General features: G+C 44.4%; 1 protein-coding gene across 1 annotated transcript in view; it reads left to right on the top strand.

Annotated features, from left to right (window-relative positions):
- Window positions 1-11533: 11533 nt before the first annotated feature.
- The window catches only part of Htr3b (5-hydroxytryptamine receptor 3B), a 28909-nt gene continuing 23545 nt past the window's right edge, over window positions 11534-16897 (top strand). The window contains exon 1 of the mRNA XM_052189489.1: window positions 11534-11573. Coding sequence (XP_052045449.1) covers window positions 11534-11573 — 40 coding nt within the window. The remainder of the gene's footprint in view (window positions 11574-16897) is intronic.

Here is a 16897-nt window from a genome sequence, read left to right on the forward strand (position 1 = left end):
TGTGTGATGTTTAGAGAGAGAATAAATAGGACCCATCATCCTACAGTGACAGGGTGCTCGCATAGCTAGCTGTGCAATTCTTCATTGGTCAAGCCTTTGCTGATCTTCACTTCATTGAGAGAGACACAGCAGAGAACCCCTGGCATTGTGGTTGGCTATGGTCACTCCTGCTGACTTTTGCTGATTTTGAAGAGGCCTGGTGGTTTCTGCTGCATCTTGCCATCCTTGCTGGTTTGTGTTTGGTGGCACTTTTGAACTGGACTGTAGCATCCTGATACTACTGGTGTCCTGACAAACAAAGATTGGAATCGCCCCAAAGAACTACTTCTAAACAGGTCCACATCCCCTTGTCCTATCTACCATCTTTTCTTCCCTACCTTTGGATGATGGTCTAGAAGAGGGGGGTGGGTGTTGAAGCGTTTGAGAACCCTTATTAAAGTAGGTTTGGAACTAAGACTAAAATTGTGTGAGTGAAATAAATTATGTATAGCCAGGTCCTGGTGGCAGGGAGTTTCTAAGACCTTATAGAATTTGACTTCTCATAACATATGCCAAAATTCAATATGGTTTTAAATTATATTGTTTATTTGTTTGTTTTGAGTCAGAATATTGCTGTGTAGCCCATACTGACCGCAAATTCTTGGCAATCCTCCTGTCCCAGGATCCAGGATGCTGAAATTACAGGCTTGTATGCTCAGCTGTTTCAAAGCTTTTCAGGGGTGGGAATTTATTTATTCCTACAATTAGGAACTCTACTTTTTTTTTTTTTTAAGATTTATTTATTTGTATGTAAATACACTGTCACTCTTCAGACATACCAGAAGAGGACATCAGACTCATTATAGATAGCTGTGAGCCACCATGTAGTTGCTGGGAATTGAACTCAAGACCTCTGGAAGAGCAGTTGGTGTACTTAACCACTGAGCTAGCTCTCAAGCCCCAAACCCTAGCTTAGGATAGTATACTTGGTTCTTTTTTTTTTTTTTTAAGATTTATTTATTTTATATATGTGAGTACATTGTTGCTCTCTTCAGACACATGAGAAGAGGACATTGGCTCCTGTTACAGATGGTTATGGGCCACCATGTGGTTGCTGGGAATTGAACTCAGGACCTCTGGAAGAGCAGTCAGTGCTCTTAACAGCTGAACCATCTCTACAGTCCCTTCAGGAGGGAAATTAAGAGCAAAATAAGAGTCACACAAACTGAAGAATACACGACTTTCAAATAGTCTGAAAACAGAACATATAATGAAGTTTAGGGTTGGTGAGATGCCTCATCAGCTATAGGCCCTTGCCAAGGAGCCCGACAACCTGGGTTTGGTCCCCTGAATCCACATGGTGAAGGGATAGAGCCAACTCCTGCAGCTTGTCCTCTGACCATCATGTGAACATTATGACACATGCTCAAACACATGTACACATGCACAACAAATGTGTAAATGTAATAAACTCAGTATTTTGTTTAATGCTAGGTATGGGGTTCCCCATAATCCCAGGTACACATAAGAGGATGTAGAGCTCAGAGTCGTCTTCCATTATTGAGACCAGTGTGGGCAACAAAAGACTTCGTTTCAAAAGATAAAAACCAAGCATAACTAAAAAGTAGTGTGTTGTTGCACTTGGAAACCAGAGGCGGGAGAATGCAAGGCCACACCAGGATGAACAGTGAGACTTTTCCTCAAAAAGCCAAGATAATCAAATAAATAAATAAATAAATAAAGAAAGAAAGAAAGAAAGAAAGAAAGAAAGAAAGAAAAATTTGGAATAGGTTGATTATAGTTTTCTCATTGCACAGAATTTCCTAGCACGAGCAGAAGGACCACCACTAGGTGTCGCTCTGACTACATCCATTGCCTCAGACTGCTTCCCAAGAGCTTCATTTTGTTTATTTATTTATTTTTTGATTCCTTTCCTCAGTCTTTAAGGGCCCTAACTAGAGGTCTGTCACACTCCAGCCATAGTCAATCCCCTATCATTAGTGCCAAGCCTTCCTCCTGAAGCAATGACAGTGTCAATTTCAGCAATAGCAATGAGGGGGCAAATACAGCTGTTGTGCCTTTCAGAATAATTGCTCCAGGCCATTCGGAGACAGCGTTATAATCACAGTGCTTATACAGACTTATACAATATTTCAGTTTCCTATTTTAAGTCCTGTTAGCACTCTGTGTCATGAACTTGTAAATCTATTCATGTGAGTCTGGAATCACCTGCCCATGGTTTGGGGATTTGCGTGTGACCCCTTGGAAGGCACCACGCTGACATCTTACAGCCCTGCTGCCCCGGTCCTACCTGGACTCAGAACAAAGAGCATTCTCTCAAAACAGAACGGCAAAAAACAAACAGAAAGCAAATAAATAAATAAAGTAAATAAATACCAAAAACCCAAGGTCTCATATAGACTGTGCTGGTCCCCAGCGCTCTGTGTAGCTGTACCTGGCCTTGCGCCCTCAACTCTTCTTCCTCTATCATCTCCGTGCTGGGATTACAGGCAAGCACTTAGTATGTACTCTACCAACTGAGCCACCTGCCCCCCACCCTGCCCAAGGAAAGCAGATTAAGAGACACGGTGCCCTCATTCCCTTTCACCATCGGCTTCTCTCTCCTCCTTTTTCTTCTCTTTATAATAAGAAGGGAGGAATGTTGGCACCAGGACCTCCAAAACCTGTGATATCACATAGGTGACAGTGCAACCTATACAACCGTTGCAAGGCAACAGCCACCATATTCCCAGAATCCATTGGGCTCACCTTTACCTGCGACCATGTCACCATTAGTGTATATATAAGAGAAGCACCACCCCCTTCTCTCTTCTCCTCTTCTCTTTCCACTGTCACCTTTGCCCTTTCCCCTCTCAATAAACCTTCCTGTGGATCTGTTAAATAAAAAAAAAAAAAAAAAAAAAAAAGATAAGTGTCTCGCCTTGTATTCTCTGTGTGGCCCAGGCTGGTCTTGAACTTGCTTTATAGAACTGGCCTCAAACTTTCAATGATCCATGTGCATTTGTCTCCCAAAGGCCAAGATTACAGGTGTGTGCCACTTTACTCTGCCTTGTCTGGCTTCCACCTTTTCTGGGAGCCCAACCATCTTTCAGGCCTTTTGATTCTCCTTAGGCGTTCTGAAAGTTTCTTACCTTCAACCTTCACACAGGTCCCTGGTGCCTCCTTATTGCTCCATGTCCGATGTTCTGCACAATTTCTCTTGTAGTGAGAAGGGGAATAGAGAAGTAAATAAAACAGCCTCTAAATTTGTTGTCAAGGCTTGGTCCTGTCTGTGCAGCTGATACAGGGGGATTGCCACGTGTTTGAGGACAGCCTGGACTATAGCCTTAGAATTATTGCTGTGATGAAACACCATGGCCAAAAGCAATTTGGGGAGGAAAGTTTCATTCGGTTTACACTTCCAGATCACAGTTCATCGAAGGAAGTCAGACTAGGAACTCAAATTGAGCAGGAACCTGGAACCAGGAATTGATGCAGAAGCACAAAGGGGTGCCACTTACTGTCTTGCTCCTCATGGCCCTGCTCAGCCTGCTTTCTTAGAGAACACAGGACCACCAGCCCAAGAATGGCCCCACCCATAAGGAGCTGGGCCCTCTCCATCAATCGGCTTGCCTCCATCAATTTCATGGAGGCATTTTTTTTTCAATTAAGCCTCCCTCCTCTCTGATGGCTCTAACTGTGTCAAAGTGACATCAAGCTAACCAGAACAACTACGTCATGGGTTCCAGGCCAGCCTGGACCTGAGCCACAAAGTGAGACCTTGCCTCAACAACAACGACAACAACAAAACTCAAAGCAGAACTTGAAAGAATGTGAGGGGGGGCAGTTGGGGGATGAGTATGATCAAAATATATACACATATGAAAATATCATAATTAAATCTGTTATGTACAATTAATAAATCCAGATAAGAAACTTCTTGGTTTTTTTTTTTGGTTTTTTTTGTTTTGTTTTGTTTTTTGTTTTTTGTTTTTTTGTTTTTTTCGAGACAGGGTTTCTCTGTATAGCCCTGGCTGTCCTGGAACTCACTCTGTAGACCAGGCTGGCCTCGAACTCAGAAATCCACCTGCCTCTACCTCCCAAGTGCTGGGATTACAGGCGTGCGCCACCACACCCGGCTCAGATAAGAAACTTCTTAAAAATATGGCCGGGGCAATGGCTCACAAACACAAGGACCTGAATTTGAACTCCCAGCTCCTGAAAGTCAAGTGTGGCCACACCCACCTATAATTCCAGTTCCAGGAATGTGGATCAAGAGGATCCTCCACTTCCCCAAAATAACTCAGTTCCAGGTTCATTGAGAGATAGATTCCCCCACCTCTCTCTCTTTAAAAGATGTATTTATTGGTTTGTTTGTTTGTTTATTTAATTTGTATGAGTACCCTGTAGCTGTCTTCAGACACGCCAGAAGAGGGCGTTGGGTCCCATTACAGATGTTTGTGAGCCACCATGTGGTTGCTGGGAATTGAACACAAGACCTCTGGAAGAGTAGTCAGTGATCTTAACCGCTGAGCCATCTCTTCAGGCTGACATTCTGTCTCTTGAGAACAAGGCTGACTGAGAGTGATGACATAGAATATACAACATCCTCCTCTGGCCTCCACACACCCACACATGTGTGCATACAGACACACACACACCTTAATCTCAGTACTCAGGAGAGAGAGGCAAGTAGATCGCTGAATTCAAGGCTAGCCTGATCTACACACTAGTTACAGACTAACCAGAGGCTACTTAGTAAGATGCTATCTCAAAAACAAGCCAAACAACAACAAAATACTTAAAAATAAATAAGAGTGTTGGGCATCAGTGAGCTTATCTTAACACCCCCAGGTGAGCTGTTTGCACAGGTTTCCTAAGAGAGGAACATCCCTTGCTTGATTCCTGTTTTCCTGCCCGGTGTGGTTAGGGACCGCCCAGGTGCCTGACCGGCTATAATTGTTTTTTCCTGTTGTTTTTCCTGGCTTCTAGTATATATTACTGGTCCCTCAGTAAAGTTTTGGCATTCTCCTTATTGAATGGCCCAAGTCTGTGTCTTCTGTAAATCCCCTAGGCCTACGCCCAATACTTGGTACCGTGGCAACACTCGCACTGTTATAAGAGGGGCTGGAGAGGTGGACAACCAGTTAAGAGCACTGGCTGGTCTTCCAGAGGTCCCAAGTTCAATTCCCACCAACCATCTGTAATGAGATCCAATGCCCCATTCTGATCTGTCTGAGGAGAGGGACAGTGTATGCACATACATAAAATAAAGAAATCTTTACAAATAAATGAATGAATAAATAAATAAATAAAAGATACTGATAGGAACAGCAGCAACAACAAAAGGCTTTGTAAAGGCCTTGCTCCATCTGGAGTCTAAGGCAAAGATGAGAATAGCCAGAAATCCAAATCCAATGAGAATATCTTACTTCAGGCAGCTGGGATTAAGCACATCTCTCCACAGAAAGCTCCTAGATGAGTCTAGATAGAACGTTCAGTGCCACATAGTAAACTACAGGTCAGGAGAGCATCCCCACTGCTTATAAGCACTACACAACCTCCAGCCTGAGCATCATAGCCAGTAAACCTGTACAGGACAGAGGAGTCTAAGCAGTTTCCTGGAGCTGATATAACAGAGCACAGGTAGATACTAGGAACTCTGCGTGTGGGGGTGGGGTGGGGGAGGGAGATGGAGAGGGTTCTGATGATTGAGCTCAAGTCTTCATGCTTGCCTTGTGTCTTAGTCACTGTTATATTGCTGTGAATAAACACTATGACCATCACAGCTATTATAAGAAAGAGCATTTAACTAGGGGCATGCTAATAATTTGGGAGGTTTGGTCCATTATCATTATGGTGGGGAGCATGGCAGCATGCAGGCAAGCGCTGCTAGAGCAGTAATTGAGAACAACATCCTGATCTGGAGAGAGAGAGAGAGAGAGAGAGAGAGAGAGAGAGGAAGAAGAAGAAGAAGAAGAAGAAGAAGGAGGAGGAGGAGGAGGAGGAGGAGGAGGAGGAGGAGGAGGAGGAGGAGGAGGAGGAGGAGGAGGAAGGAAGAAGGAGGAGGAGAAGGAGGAGGGGAAGGGGAAGGAGAAGAAGAAGAGGGAGAGGGAGAGGGAGGAGAAGGAGAAGGAGAAGGAGAAGGAGAAGGAGAAGGAGAAGGAGAAGAAGAAGAAGAAGAAGAAGAAGAAGAAGAAGAAGAAGAAAGAGAGACCGAGCCTGGTATGGGCTTTTGAAACCTCAAAGCCACGCCCAATGACTTACGTTTTCCAATAAGGCCACACTTCCTAATCCTTTTCAAATAGTGCCAATCCCTGATGACTAAGCACTCAAATATACAAGCCTAAGGGAGCCATTTTAAAAAAATATTTATTTTATGTATATGAGTACACTGTAGCTGTATAGATGATTGTGAGCCAACATGGGGTTGCTGGGAATTGAACTCAGGACCTTCTCACCAGCCCTAAAGGAGCCATTTTTATTCAACTCTTTCACCTTGCAAGCACTTTGCTGACCAAGTCATCTTTGAAACCCCAACCTCCATGCCACCACCCCCATTTAAAGCAGGGTCTTTCTGTGTGGTTCTGGTTTGCTGTGAACTCAACTACATAGCCCAGTCTGAACTCAAATTCATGACAATCCTCCTGCCTCACCTTCCCAAGTAGGCGGGATTAATGATTGAGGTTGCACACTTGGCTCAGTTCCTTCTGTGTCTTAGAGTCCATCTTACAGCCAAGGATTTGTAAGATCCTGGACTGTAGGCAATCTCCGAGAACCCAAGAGAGGCAGGATCCAACTGTGGGGCCTATGCCTCTCTATTTCCATAAGTGCTGCTTGCTTTCTGAGTCCAACAAATAGCAGCAACCTGGCTCAAATCCAAGCCAGCCCTCTCCTTGTGCTTTATGAAACGATGGCAAAAAGATAGCATCTTGGGTGTGGTTCTGAGAGAGCTGGGCCTCTCGAAGTATGCCCTTTCTTGTACAAGCCCAAATTCCTTTCTGTTCATTTGTTCACATTTCCCTCTTTCAACCACTCTGGACATTTACTGATCATTCCTTAGCTCTGTGCTAGAACTACAGAGATAAACAAGAACACCTTTGCAATATCCATGGTGTGAAGGTTAGCTTTAATTGTCAACTAAACACAACCTAGACTCACTTGGAAAGAGAGATTCAATGAAGGGTCACCTATATTGGTTTGACCTATGGGTATCTATGTCTTAGGGACATTGTAGCATAGACTGACCTTGAACCACTATAATCTCTTGCATTGGTATGGCAAGGGCTGTGACTACAGGCACAAACCATCATGACCGCCCACGTCGATGAACTGATTAATTAATAACCAGAAAATATGTACTATTAAACTCAACTTCCAATCTAGAGGGAAATCAAACATAAAGTGTGAGCTTGGATTTGACGTGCTGTCTCAGTAGTTAGGTTGATATGTATTTCATATAGGGTGGGGATGGCATATAACTCAGTTGGTCAAGTGCTTGCCTAACGTACACAAATCAGTGGAGTTCAGTTACCAGCATTGGTGTGGTGGAGCACACTTGTAATTCAGGAAACAGAGTCAAGAGGATCAGGAGTTCAAGGCCATCCTCAGGCCAGCTTGAGCTGTCAAAAATAAAATCAATAAGTCAATGAACCTCAAGTGGGGAGATAGTTCATGCCTATAATCTCAGGGATGCTGAGGCAGGAGGATCACTATGAGGTCAATACTTATAGGGTAAGATGCTGTCTCTAAAAACCATTAAAAAAAAAAACAACAACACAGGAAAGAGATTGTGGGGGTGGGTTGAGGTGGGGTGGGGTGTACTCAGTGGAAACCAGTTTGGCAAGAGCATTGGTCTCTCCTCCATCCAGCCTGACCAGATGTGCTCAGAAACCTTGGTTCTCCTTGAATATGTACATCTGTCAAAATTCCTGTCAATTTTAGCACAACTGCCAAGGGACTGAACAAAGAGAGTTAGCGATTAACTTCAAAGAACTTTGTTGGAGAGGAATAAAGATATTTAAGGCCTATTTTGTGAACTAATTGCATTTGCATATTTATGGGATTTACTGATATAGCAGTAATTAAAAACTATTTAGTAGTCTTAAAGGACACATAACTCAGTCGCCGTTTGCATAATAAACACCTCCTTATTATGTTTGCATAATAAGCCCTCTCCCCCTGCTTTCTCCAGAAGACACTGGCCCGTCCAAGAGGTGCCACATCCTTCTTGGAAATGGAGAAGCATGGTACACAGGTTTCTGGAGCTGTGGGGAGGGGCTTCTGAACGAATATTCTTCTAGACTCTCTTAATGGTGCTGGGCTAGGCCTGAGTTGCTGTTAGAGAATGGCAGACTCAAGCCTCACTTGACACTTTGATTCACTTTGCCCCAGTGTTATTCCTTGAGGATCCTGTGAAGTGATACGGGCCTATAGCCTCAATAGAGGCTGAGGTAGGAGGCACAGACAGACAGACAGACAGACAGACACACACACACACACACAGCATGAACGTTTAGCCTCTCTTGACTCCAGCTTCGCATCTTAAATGTACTGATTTAGGGGGGTATGGAGAGTTGGCTCAGTGGTCGAGAGCACTTGTTACTCTTGCCGAGGACCCAGGTTCAGTTCCCACTTCCCACAAGGTGGTTCATTACCATTCAGTTCCCAAACGGGAGCGCAGCACACTTTCTGGCCTCTGTGGGCACTAGGCAGGCCTGTAGTGCACATACATACCTGACAGCACCCATGCTGCCATGGTACCAAGTATCAGGAGTAGGCCTGGGGGATTGGCAGAAGACACAAACTCGGGTCATTCAGTAAGGAGAATGCCAAAGCTTTACTGAGGGACCAGCAATTTATACTAGAGGCCAGGAAAAACAACAGGAAAAAACAATCATAGCCATAGGTCAGGCACCTGGGCGGTCCCTACCACACCAGGCAGGAAAACAGGAATCAAGCTAAGCCGCGGGATGTTCCTCTCTCAGGAAACCTGTGCAAACAGCTCAGCTGCGGACATTCAGCTAAACTCAGGGATGCCCAACACATACATAGATACAGGCAAGACACTCATACACAGAAAATAAAATAATTAAAAAAATTAAATATACAGGTCTGCTCGAAAGGCTCCAATGCAATTCACGCCCATACTTACTATGTTCTGGAACTCACTTTGTAAACCAGGCTGGCCTCAAACTCAGAAATCCGCCTGCCTCTGCCTCCCGAGTGCTGGGATTAAAGGCGCGTGCCACCACTAAGATGTCATATTGAAGCCCTTGGTAGTAAAAAGCTGTCTGGCTGGAAAGGGAGGGGTTTAAGGAGAGTGAGAGGAGACATTCTGCATTAAATTTTTTTTTAAAGGTTGAGCTGGGTGTAGTTGTGCACACCATTGATCTCAGCCTTCAGAAGGCAGAGAGGCAAAGGCAAACATCTTTGTAAGCTGGAGGCCAGCTTGGACTACATAGTGATTCCAAGCCCGCCAGAACTATGTAGCAAGAACTGGTCTGGGGGTGGGAGGTGGGGGAGCGGAGTGAAAGGTCGAGGTGAGAATCTAAACCCATTGAGTAAAATATGGGACAGTTAGACAAAGAAGAGAGCTGAGACGGTATATGAGTGAACACTCTCCTGAAGATGCAGTACTCACACAAACTCCTGGCAGGATGCAGCGGCGCGAGCTGTAGCAGGTAGCCGCACCAGACTGCTGTTAAATCAGCTAATGAAGGTCATAATGGACCGGCATTACACACCATTAGCAATCGCCTTGCAGTTACAGATGGGCACAGGAGAAAGTGCGAAGAAAAGGGAGGGAGGGGGTGTCCTGGAAGGGTCTGCCTTAGAATCAGGCCACCCTAGAATGAGTGGCAAGATACCATGTGGATCTCCATCTCTATTCAAACTTCTGCAAGAAAGGAGGCTTCTGAATCCCTCCCCTACCAACCCAGCGGTGCTCCCTCTTCAGACTCTTCCATGAGCCGAGCAGACTCTCAGAACTGTAAGGAGCAGACAGGAAGGGGCCAGACGGATTCTTGAAGCCCCGTGTACCACAGTCTGCCGGCGCTTCTCATAATCAAAACCAACAAAAACACTCACTCCCCATAGACTCGACCTCCAGCAGAGTATTGTAATAAATAAAATAAAATCCAGAAAATTGTAATTTCCTTTTCTTCTGAAATGTTTTTAGACATCCAACAGAATCGGAAGGAGTCTGTTAATGCGGCAGGGGTGTTAGCTTTCTTTCTTTCTTTCATTTCTTCTTTGTTGGGACAAGGTCTCCTGTAGCCCAGGCTGGCCAGGAACTTGGTATATAACCAAGGCTGGTCCTGTCTCCTCATCTCAAGTACTGGGGTTATAATTGTGAGCTGCTACACTGGGCCCAAGAAGGACATTATTTATGTATGCATGTATGTATGTGTTTATGTGGAGATGGTGTCTGCGTCCTGGTGTGCACAGGAACATAGACACTAGAGGGCGCCTGCCCTGTAGGTAGAGGAGAAGGTGATGTAATGAAAAGCGAACATATCAATCCATCGAACAACAACTGCCAGGGACAAATCTTTTGTCAGGGAGCCAACAAGATGGCTCGGTGGAAAGGGGCGCTTCCCCCCAAGCCTGACAATCCGAGTTTGATTTGCTTCCCCCCCAAATTGGGACCCCATTTGAGTCCCCAGGACCCACATGGTAGAAGAAGAGAACCAGCTCCCAAAAAGTCATCCTCTGAGCTCTCCAAGTACCCTACAGCACTTGTCCATCTCCACATACAAAATAAAGACATAAAAATATTTTTAAGGGGACTTTTTAAAAAAATCTTTTATCGAATGATGCTAAACATTATTAGCTCTCATCTTCACAAAGCCTAGAAGCATCTTGTCTGAGTTACTTTGTAGACTGTGCTCAGTGAAAATTTAAAAAGCATTCCTATTTATCAAAAATCAATGCTTCTCTTAATTAAAGGAGCCCAGCAGAAACAAAAGCACTCTTTTGGCTGTATTGTTTGTAGTTGATGCTCATTAGACAATACCAGGTTCCCATTAGCTGCTTGTAACTCAAGAGCCCAGTGACTGTTCCCAGAGACCGAAGATGTTCCTGCCTATGTCTGATTTAAGGCAGCTATCTGGATCTCAATTATTAATGAAATTAGGGTCCTGAATGCCAGCAAGAACATTGCCTTAGGTAAAGGCTGTAAAGGAAATCATATTAGCCTGGAATTTCCTCTCCTCGGGGCCCCCTCTTAAATTGCATTATTCACTTAGCTGGCTCCTGTAAGGGAGATGGAGTCTTGGCCATCGTCCTAGGGCAGAGACAAACGGAGACGCTTGTGGGGCTCGTGAGGGCATTAATCTCCAAACCTCTATGTGGTGCCCATGTGTCTTGTCCAGTCCGATGTTTACAAAACAGCACCAAGGTTACCACAAGTGAGCAAACCGGAGAAGAGGGTGGAGGGGTGTTGAGAGGTGCAAGGTCGAGCAGTGCCCCCTGCTCGCCCGCCCACCCACCCGCCCACCTGCCGGCAGTCATCGCTCTTCTGTGGTACCTGCCCCAGAATAGGCAAAGTGCAATGATTCTTCTGTGGTCCTGCCTCCTGGTGGCTGTCGTAGGTAAGTCCTGTGAATGATTCTGTCGGACACTGTCTTAGCTCTCACACTGTGGTGTCCACACTGCTGGGAACACCTCAGATCTCTTCCTTTGGATGCATGATCTGTTAAATGCTAGTCCTGTGGAGTTTTGTGGAGACCAGCGATGTGTCTCCGACACTCCCATTGCCACCCCCGGCTAAGTCTACACAGGTGAAAATTCACTCCAAAACATTTCCTTTGACGGGAAAGTTTTCTCTTCTGAAGAAATTCAGCTCACTCCAGTGATGGATGTTAAGTTTGGGGCAACCTCTTTCAGATACGTATAGATAATGTGTTTTAGGATCCCAGATAGACTTGGCTTTATTATAAACCTTTAAGCAGAGCAGAGAAAGTGTCCCATGGAATTGTCTCAGCTGCGGATCATTTTGATATCACAGTGTTTGAATCCAGCTTTGTAGAAACTACAGAAGTAGCCAGTATATTGCTAAAGGCAGGAACAAAAGCATGTAAGTTTTAAGTACATGACTTCGATCAAAATACTTTAGAGATTATGTGTGTTTTAATGCGTGGAACAATATACTCATGGTGGCATTAACCTCTACTGAACTGGACTGTGTTAGTTTGGATGCAACTGATTTTTTTAAAAATGTAGATAAATCGAGAATCTATGGGCTGTCAATACCCACACCTGGGTATATATCACTCTCTTTGTCTTAAAACCCATTCTCTAATCTGGTAATGTGTTCTTTCCTTCATCCCAACTGCCCTTAAAGAGACAGAAAACTATTTCTGTTGGTGATTCCTAGAACACCACTTTTGTTATCTTATCCACATACCCTTTCTCTTTGCCACCCCCCTTGGGACTGAATTCTCATAGTTTAACATAAACCCCCGAAGTTGGATGAATCAGTTAAGAAGACAAATAAAGGAATTTGTTAGCTAGAGAGCTGGATATTTACAAACAAAGGAAGAAAACATTGGAAATGATTTTTTTTTCTATTTAGTAGAGAAGAAAAATAGCCACAAAATTCCTGGACATTTAACTTCAAGGATAAAAGCTTGTCTTAATTATAAGAGTACAAAAGAGGAAGTTTCATTAATGCCAAATGGATTTCTTTGCAGAAAATAACTATCAACATGAAGCTACAATAAAATAGAAAAATGATGTCAAGAAGACACAGGAAATTCTTCTTACCAGCTTTTCCCTCTGATGTTTTGTACTCAGGTTGGATTTTGTTCTCACTGGGGCAAGAACAATGTTTTCACAGGCTCTAAAGACTGGGGCCGCCTCAGGAATCACGCTGAGGACATTTGTGACAAAGAATCTGGCATTTTACTAAGTGCTATGGAGTTGGCTTGTAACTATCAGAACTGAGTTTTTCTTTGTGCTGAGAGCACGCTAGTGGATGAGGCTAGCCCACTTCCAGCTTTCCTGCTCACTAGCCCCAAGACACACATCAGTCAATTCATGCTTTAGGCAGCTTTTCAGGGCCTTATGTAGTCCAGGCTAACCTCGAACTTTCTGAGTAGTCGAATGTTGAAATCTGATCCTCTTGCTTCCACCTCTCAAATTCTAGATTATGGGTATATACATCCCCCCTCGCCCTGTTTGTGTGGTTCTAAGGGTGGAACTCAGGCCTGCATGCATTAGACAAGTACTCCACCCAAGGATCCCCACCCCCAGATCCTTAACTTCATTCAGAGTATTCATGAAGATCAGGCGATAGAAGTGTAATGTGCAACACAAATGTAAGATATTATCAACCAGAAGCACAGACTGGGAAAAGACCACTGCCTGTTTCTGCTCAGTGACAGACTGTGCACAGCATATAGGTTTTCTTTCCGATTAGGACCAGCACTCACTCAGTGCTGGTCCTAATATTTGTAGACAGCCAGGTCACCATAGTGTCATGCCTAAGAGGATGTTCTCTGAATGCAGACCAGCTGTGCTTTGGCCCTAGCCTCTTCATTTGTAAGCTATGGCCCTGGGCAGTTGTTCTTCACTGAATCTATAGTGCCATCCTTACACACACACACACACACACCAAATACAAACAAAAAACAAGTGAAAAAGGAAGAAATTTTTTTGTTGTTATTGCTGCTGTTTTTGAGATAGGGACTCAGTGTTAAGTCTGGGCGTGCCTATAACTAAGTATGTAGCCCAGGCTAGTCTTGGATTTGTGATTCCTTGCCTCAATCTCTGGAGGGCTGGGATTCCAGGCACGTGCCACCATGCCTGCCTTTGTATTTCTATTGTCCTTTCAAATCTCTTCCTCTCCAAATACTCTGTAGCTCAGTCCCTAACACATTCTACTCTCCAGAAACAATCCACATGACGAATGGAAGCTGGTTATCGCATCTGAGGAGGCAGGGTTGACTAGAAATCTCTCCCGAGCCCGCCGATAGCTGCCATCAGTGTCTGTGGAAACAGCCCTGAACTTTGAGTCATTTAGTGCTTGTGTGAATGTCACATTAGCTTTCAAGGGGGCATCATTTGCTGCTAATTAATGGTCACTTAAATCCTTAATCTCTCTCCTGTAATTGATCTTTCTCCTCACACAAATTTGCATTCATAGCAGAAATGCAATTTATTATCTCCTCCCAGCTTATGCCAGAACTCTTGTTTTCTTTACATCCATGTAAGCTTACTTCCATTTGCTTTTGATTTTTCTTTTTTGTTCCTAGTCCTGGCTTCCAGAACTTTCTCTTGTTACCTAACACTTTTAACACATTCTAGAAAGCATGATTCTATCCACAGGAGACTCATGGACTATTTCCTAGGTAAGAAAGCAGAGAGAGACTGGAGTCCTTATGAGCAGAGGCTACAAGGGAACCCACCTTAATCCCTCAGCATTATAGTTTAATTCCACTTTGATTTCCTGTGTTGAATTGTGCCCATTTCAGGATTTCTCTAACTGAGACTTGAATCAGGAGTTCCCAAGAGAAGCTAAAAAAAGCTGCTGCCCAGAGCAAACTTTGTAGGGAGACCAGCCGGGTTTGAGGTTCCCAACTTCCCCTCCCTGGGGTACAACAGTGAGAAATATTCTCAGGTAGAGAGTCACATTGTGTGTTTTCACACTAACAATTCACAAAAACCTAAAAAAAAAAAAAAGTCCCATGCAAGCTGCCCACCTTCGTTCTGCATGCCTGAGTAGCTGCTTCCATCCTAAGCTTCTCGGTGGGTGAATAGTCATGGAGTTAAAACGCTCATTAAGTTCGCAGTTCTGATGGTAATGAAAGCAGGTCTTCTACCTGCCTGCCTCCACCACAGTTAGTGTTTTTTTTTTTTTTTTTTGATCCTCATGTCCCTCCCTCACCCCCCTCCACCCACCCCCCCAGACATTGATAAATCATAGAAATTGCTGTTGCGGTGTCAGGTGTCAGGTGACTGCATTCATAAAGAGATGGCTCCAAACGGGATTGTTGCACAGCGAGGAAGCGATCTCATCCTGTTTCCTACCGGATCCCTCAGACCGCCAGGAGCTCATCAAAACAGGGCAATCCGCACGCAGGACACAGCAGATAGCTTTCATCCAGCACCATGTCAGAAGTGTGCAATTTGCTCCAGTCCAATGACTTATCGAAGCTTCAAATCCCCCAAGGGTTGGCAGGCGAAGCCGGTGAACAAAATATCTTTTTGCAATTCAGAGAGAGCCCTCACAAATCTGTCACTTCCAATCCCCCATCGCTTCTTCTTCTTGCTCGCTCTCCCCTGCCTCGACACCAATCATGACTCCTCTAACAAATCAAGATCCCTGGACCGGAGGAAATGATTGTTTCCTGAAGCCAGGGAGAATTTTCCCAAAGCAAAGATCTCATTTTCTGACAAGCGCATTTTATTCAAAGACAGATGGTGCGAGAAAATAGATTTTTCAATGGAAACAAACAAACAAAAAAAAGCATGAATTGAACTCTCATTAATTCCATTATGTGGAAATCCATGCAGATCTTTGGGATCAATGGATTGTCCATTACACGTGGGAAATCAAAAGAAAAAGAAAACAAAACAAAGACCAAAACAAAACAGGCCTGGGGGGATGGTTCAGTAGGTAAGAGTGCTCTGTTTTGAAAGCATGAGAACCTGAGTTCGAATCCCCAGCATCCATGAAAAAAGCCATGCATGGCTGTGTATGCCCCTATAGCTCCCACACCATAGGGGACCAAGACATGAGTATCACATTGGCTTGCTGGTTGTTAGTCTATCTCCATGTTCAGTGAGAGATCTTATCTTGAGGGAGTAAGATAGGTCCGGACACCCAGTGTCCTCCAGGTGATACATGCACCTGCCCACACTCACACACACAAACCAACCTCAGGGTTAAGTCTGAGCTAAGAGTTCAGGTGAATCTTTTCATTATACCAACAGAGTGTGTTAAAGGAGTAGAGACAGAATTCTGTCTCTGAATGGCTGTTGTGACGTGGAACTGTAGGGAGAGTTTGCATTGCTGAAGATTAACCTAATTTATGTATTTTTACAGTGCAATCTCTTCTGAGGGTGTGTCCTAGTTTATTTTCCTGTTGCCATAATAAACACGCTGTTGTGCCAGGAAATGTTCTTGAACCCCCAAAAGACCACCAAGGAGTCGATTGCAATGCAATCGCACTAGGGTCTCCATATTCAAGTTTGAGCTTGGGCCACATCACCGTCTCTGACTCAGGAGAACAGGAGGGGGCTTCGAGCCCAGTTTCAGGCATGCATTTATAGAGGCAAGAAGGGGGTCTCTAGCCTGGCACACATCTGATTGGGGGACCATTATGACCTTTTAAATAATTGGCTGGTGCTGGGTGCTAAACCATAAACTTAACTTGTGTTTTCCTCCTGATTGGTGGTTGTTAGGAAGTGAAGTGCCAGAGACAGACTTGTAACCTGGAGGTGCAGCTTTGTTGGAGAATAACCTTTAAACTGGTGCAAGGTACCAGCTTGTTAGTTAACTCGGTCTTAGGTTAGGTTCTCTAAGATGGAGTCTGAACCTAAAAGATCTGGTCTCAACACATTAACCAAAGGCAGCTTGCGCATCTTACAGGTTATATAGTCCATAATTAAGAAAGGGCAAGGCAAGAACTTAAGACAAGACCCTAGCAGCATAAACTGAAGCAGATACCACAGAGGAACACTGCTTACTGGCTTGCTCCCAGGCTCTGGATCCATGGTCCTCTTAAAAGGCAGAGGCTCATTTGCCCATAGATGATACAGCCCACAGTGGGCTACACCCTCCAACTTCAATTAATAGTCAAGACAATCCCCCATAGAACATGTTCACAAGCCAGAGTGGTGGAGGCAATTCCTCGGCTGAGTTGCAAACAAACAACTGAGATTGGCCGTCACAGGGCACTTGGGCCATCAG

Source organism: Apodemus sylvaticus, chromosome 7 (genome assembly GCF_947179515.1).
Source record: "Apodemus sylvaticus chromosome 7, mApoSyl1.1, whole genome shotgun sequence".
Lineage (NCBI taxonomy): Eukaryota > Metazoa > Chordata > Mammalia > Rodentia > Muridae > Apodemus > Apodemus sylvaticus.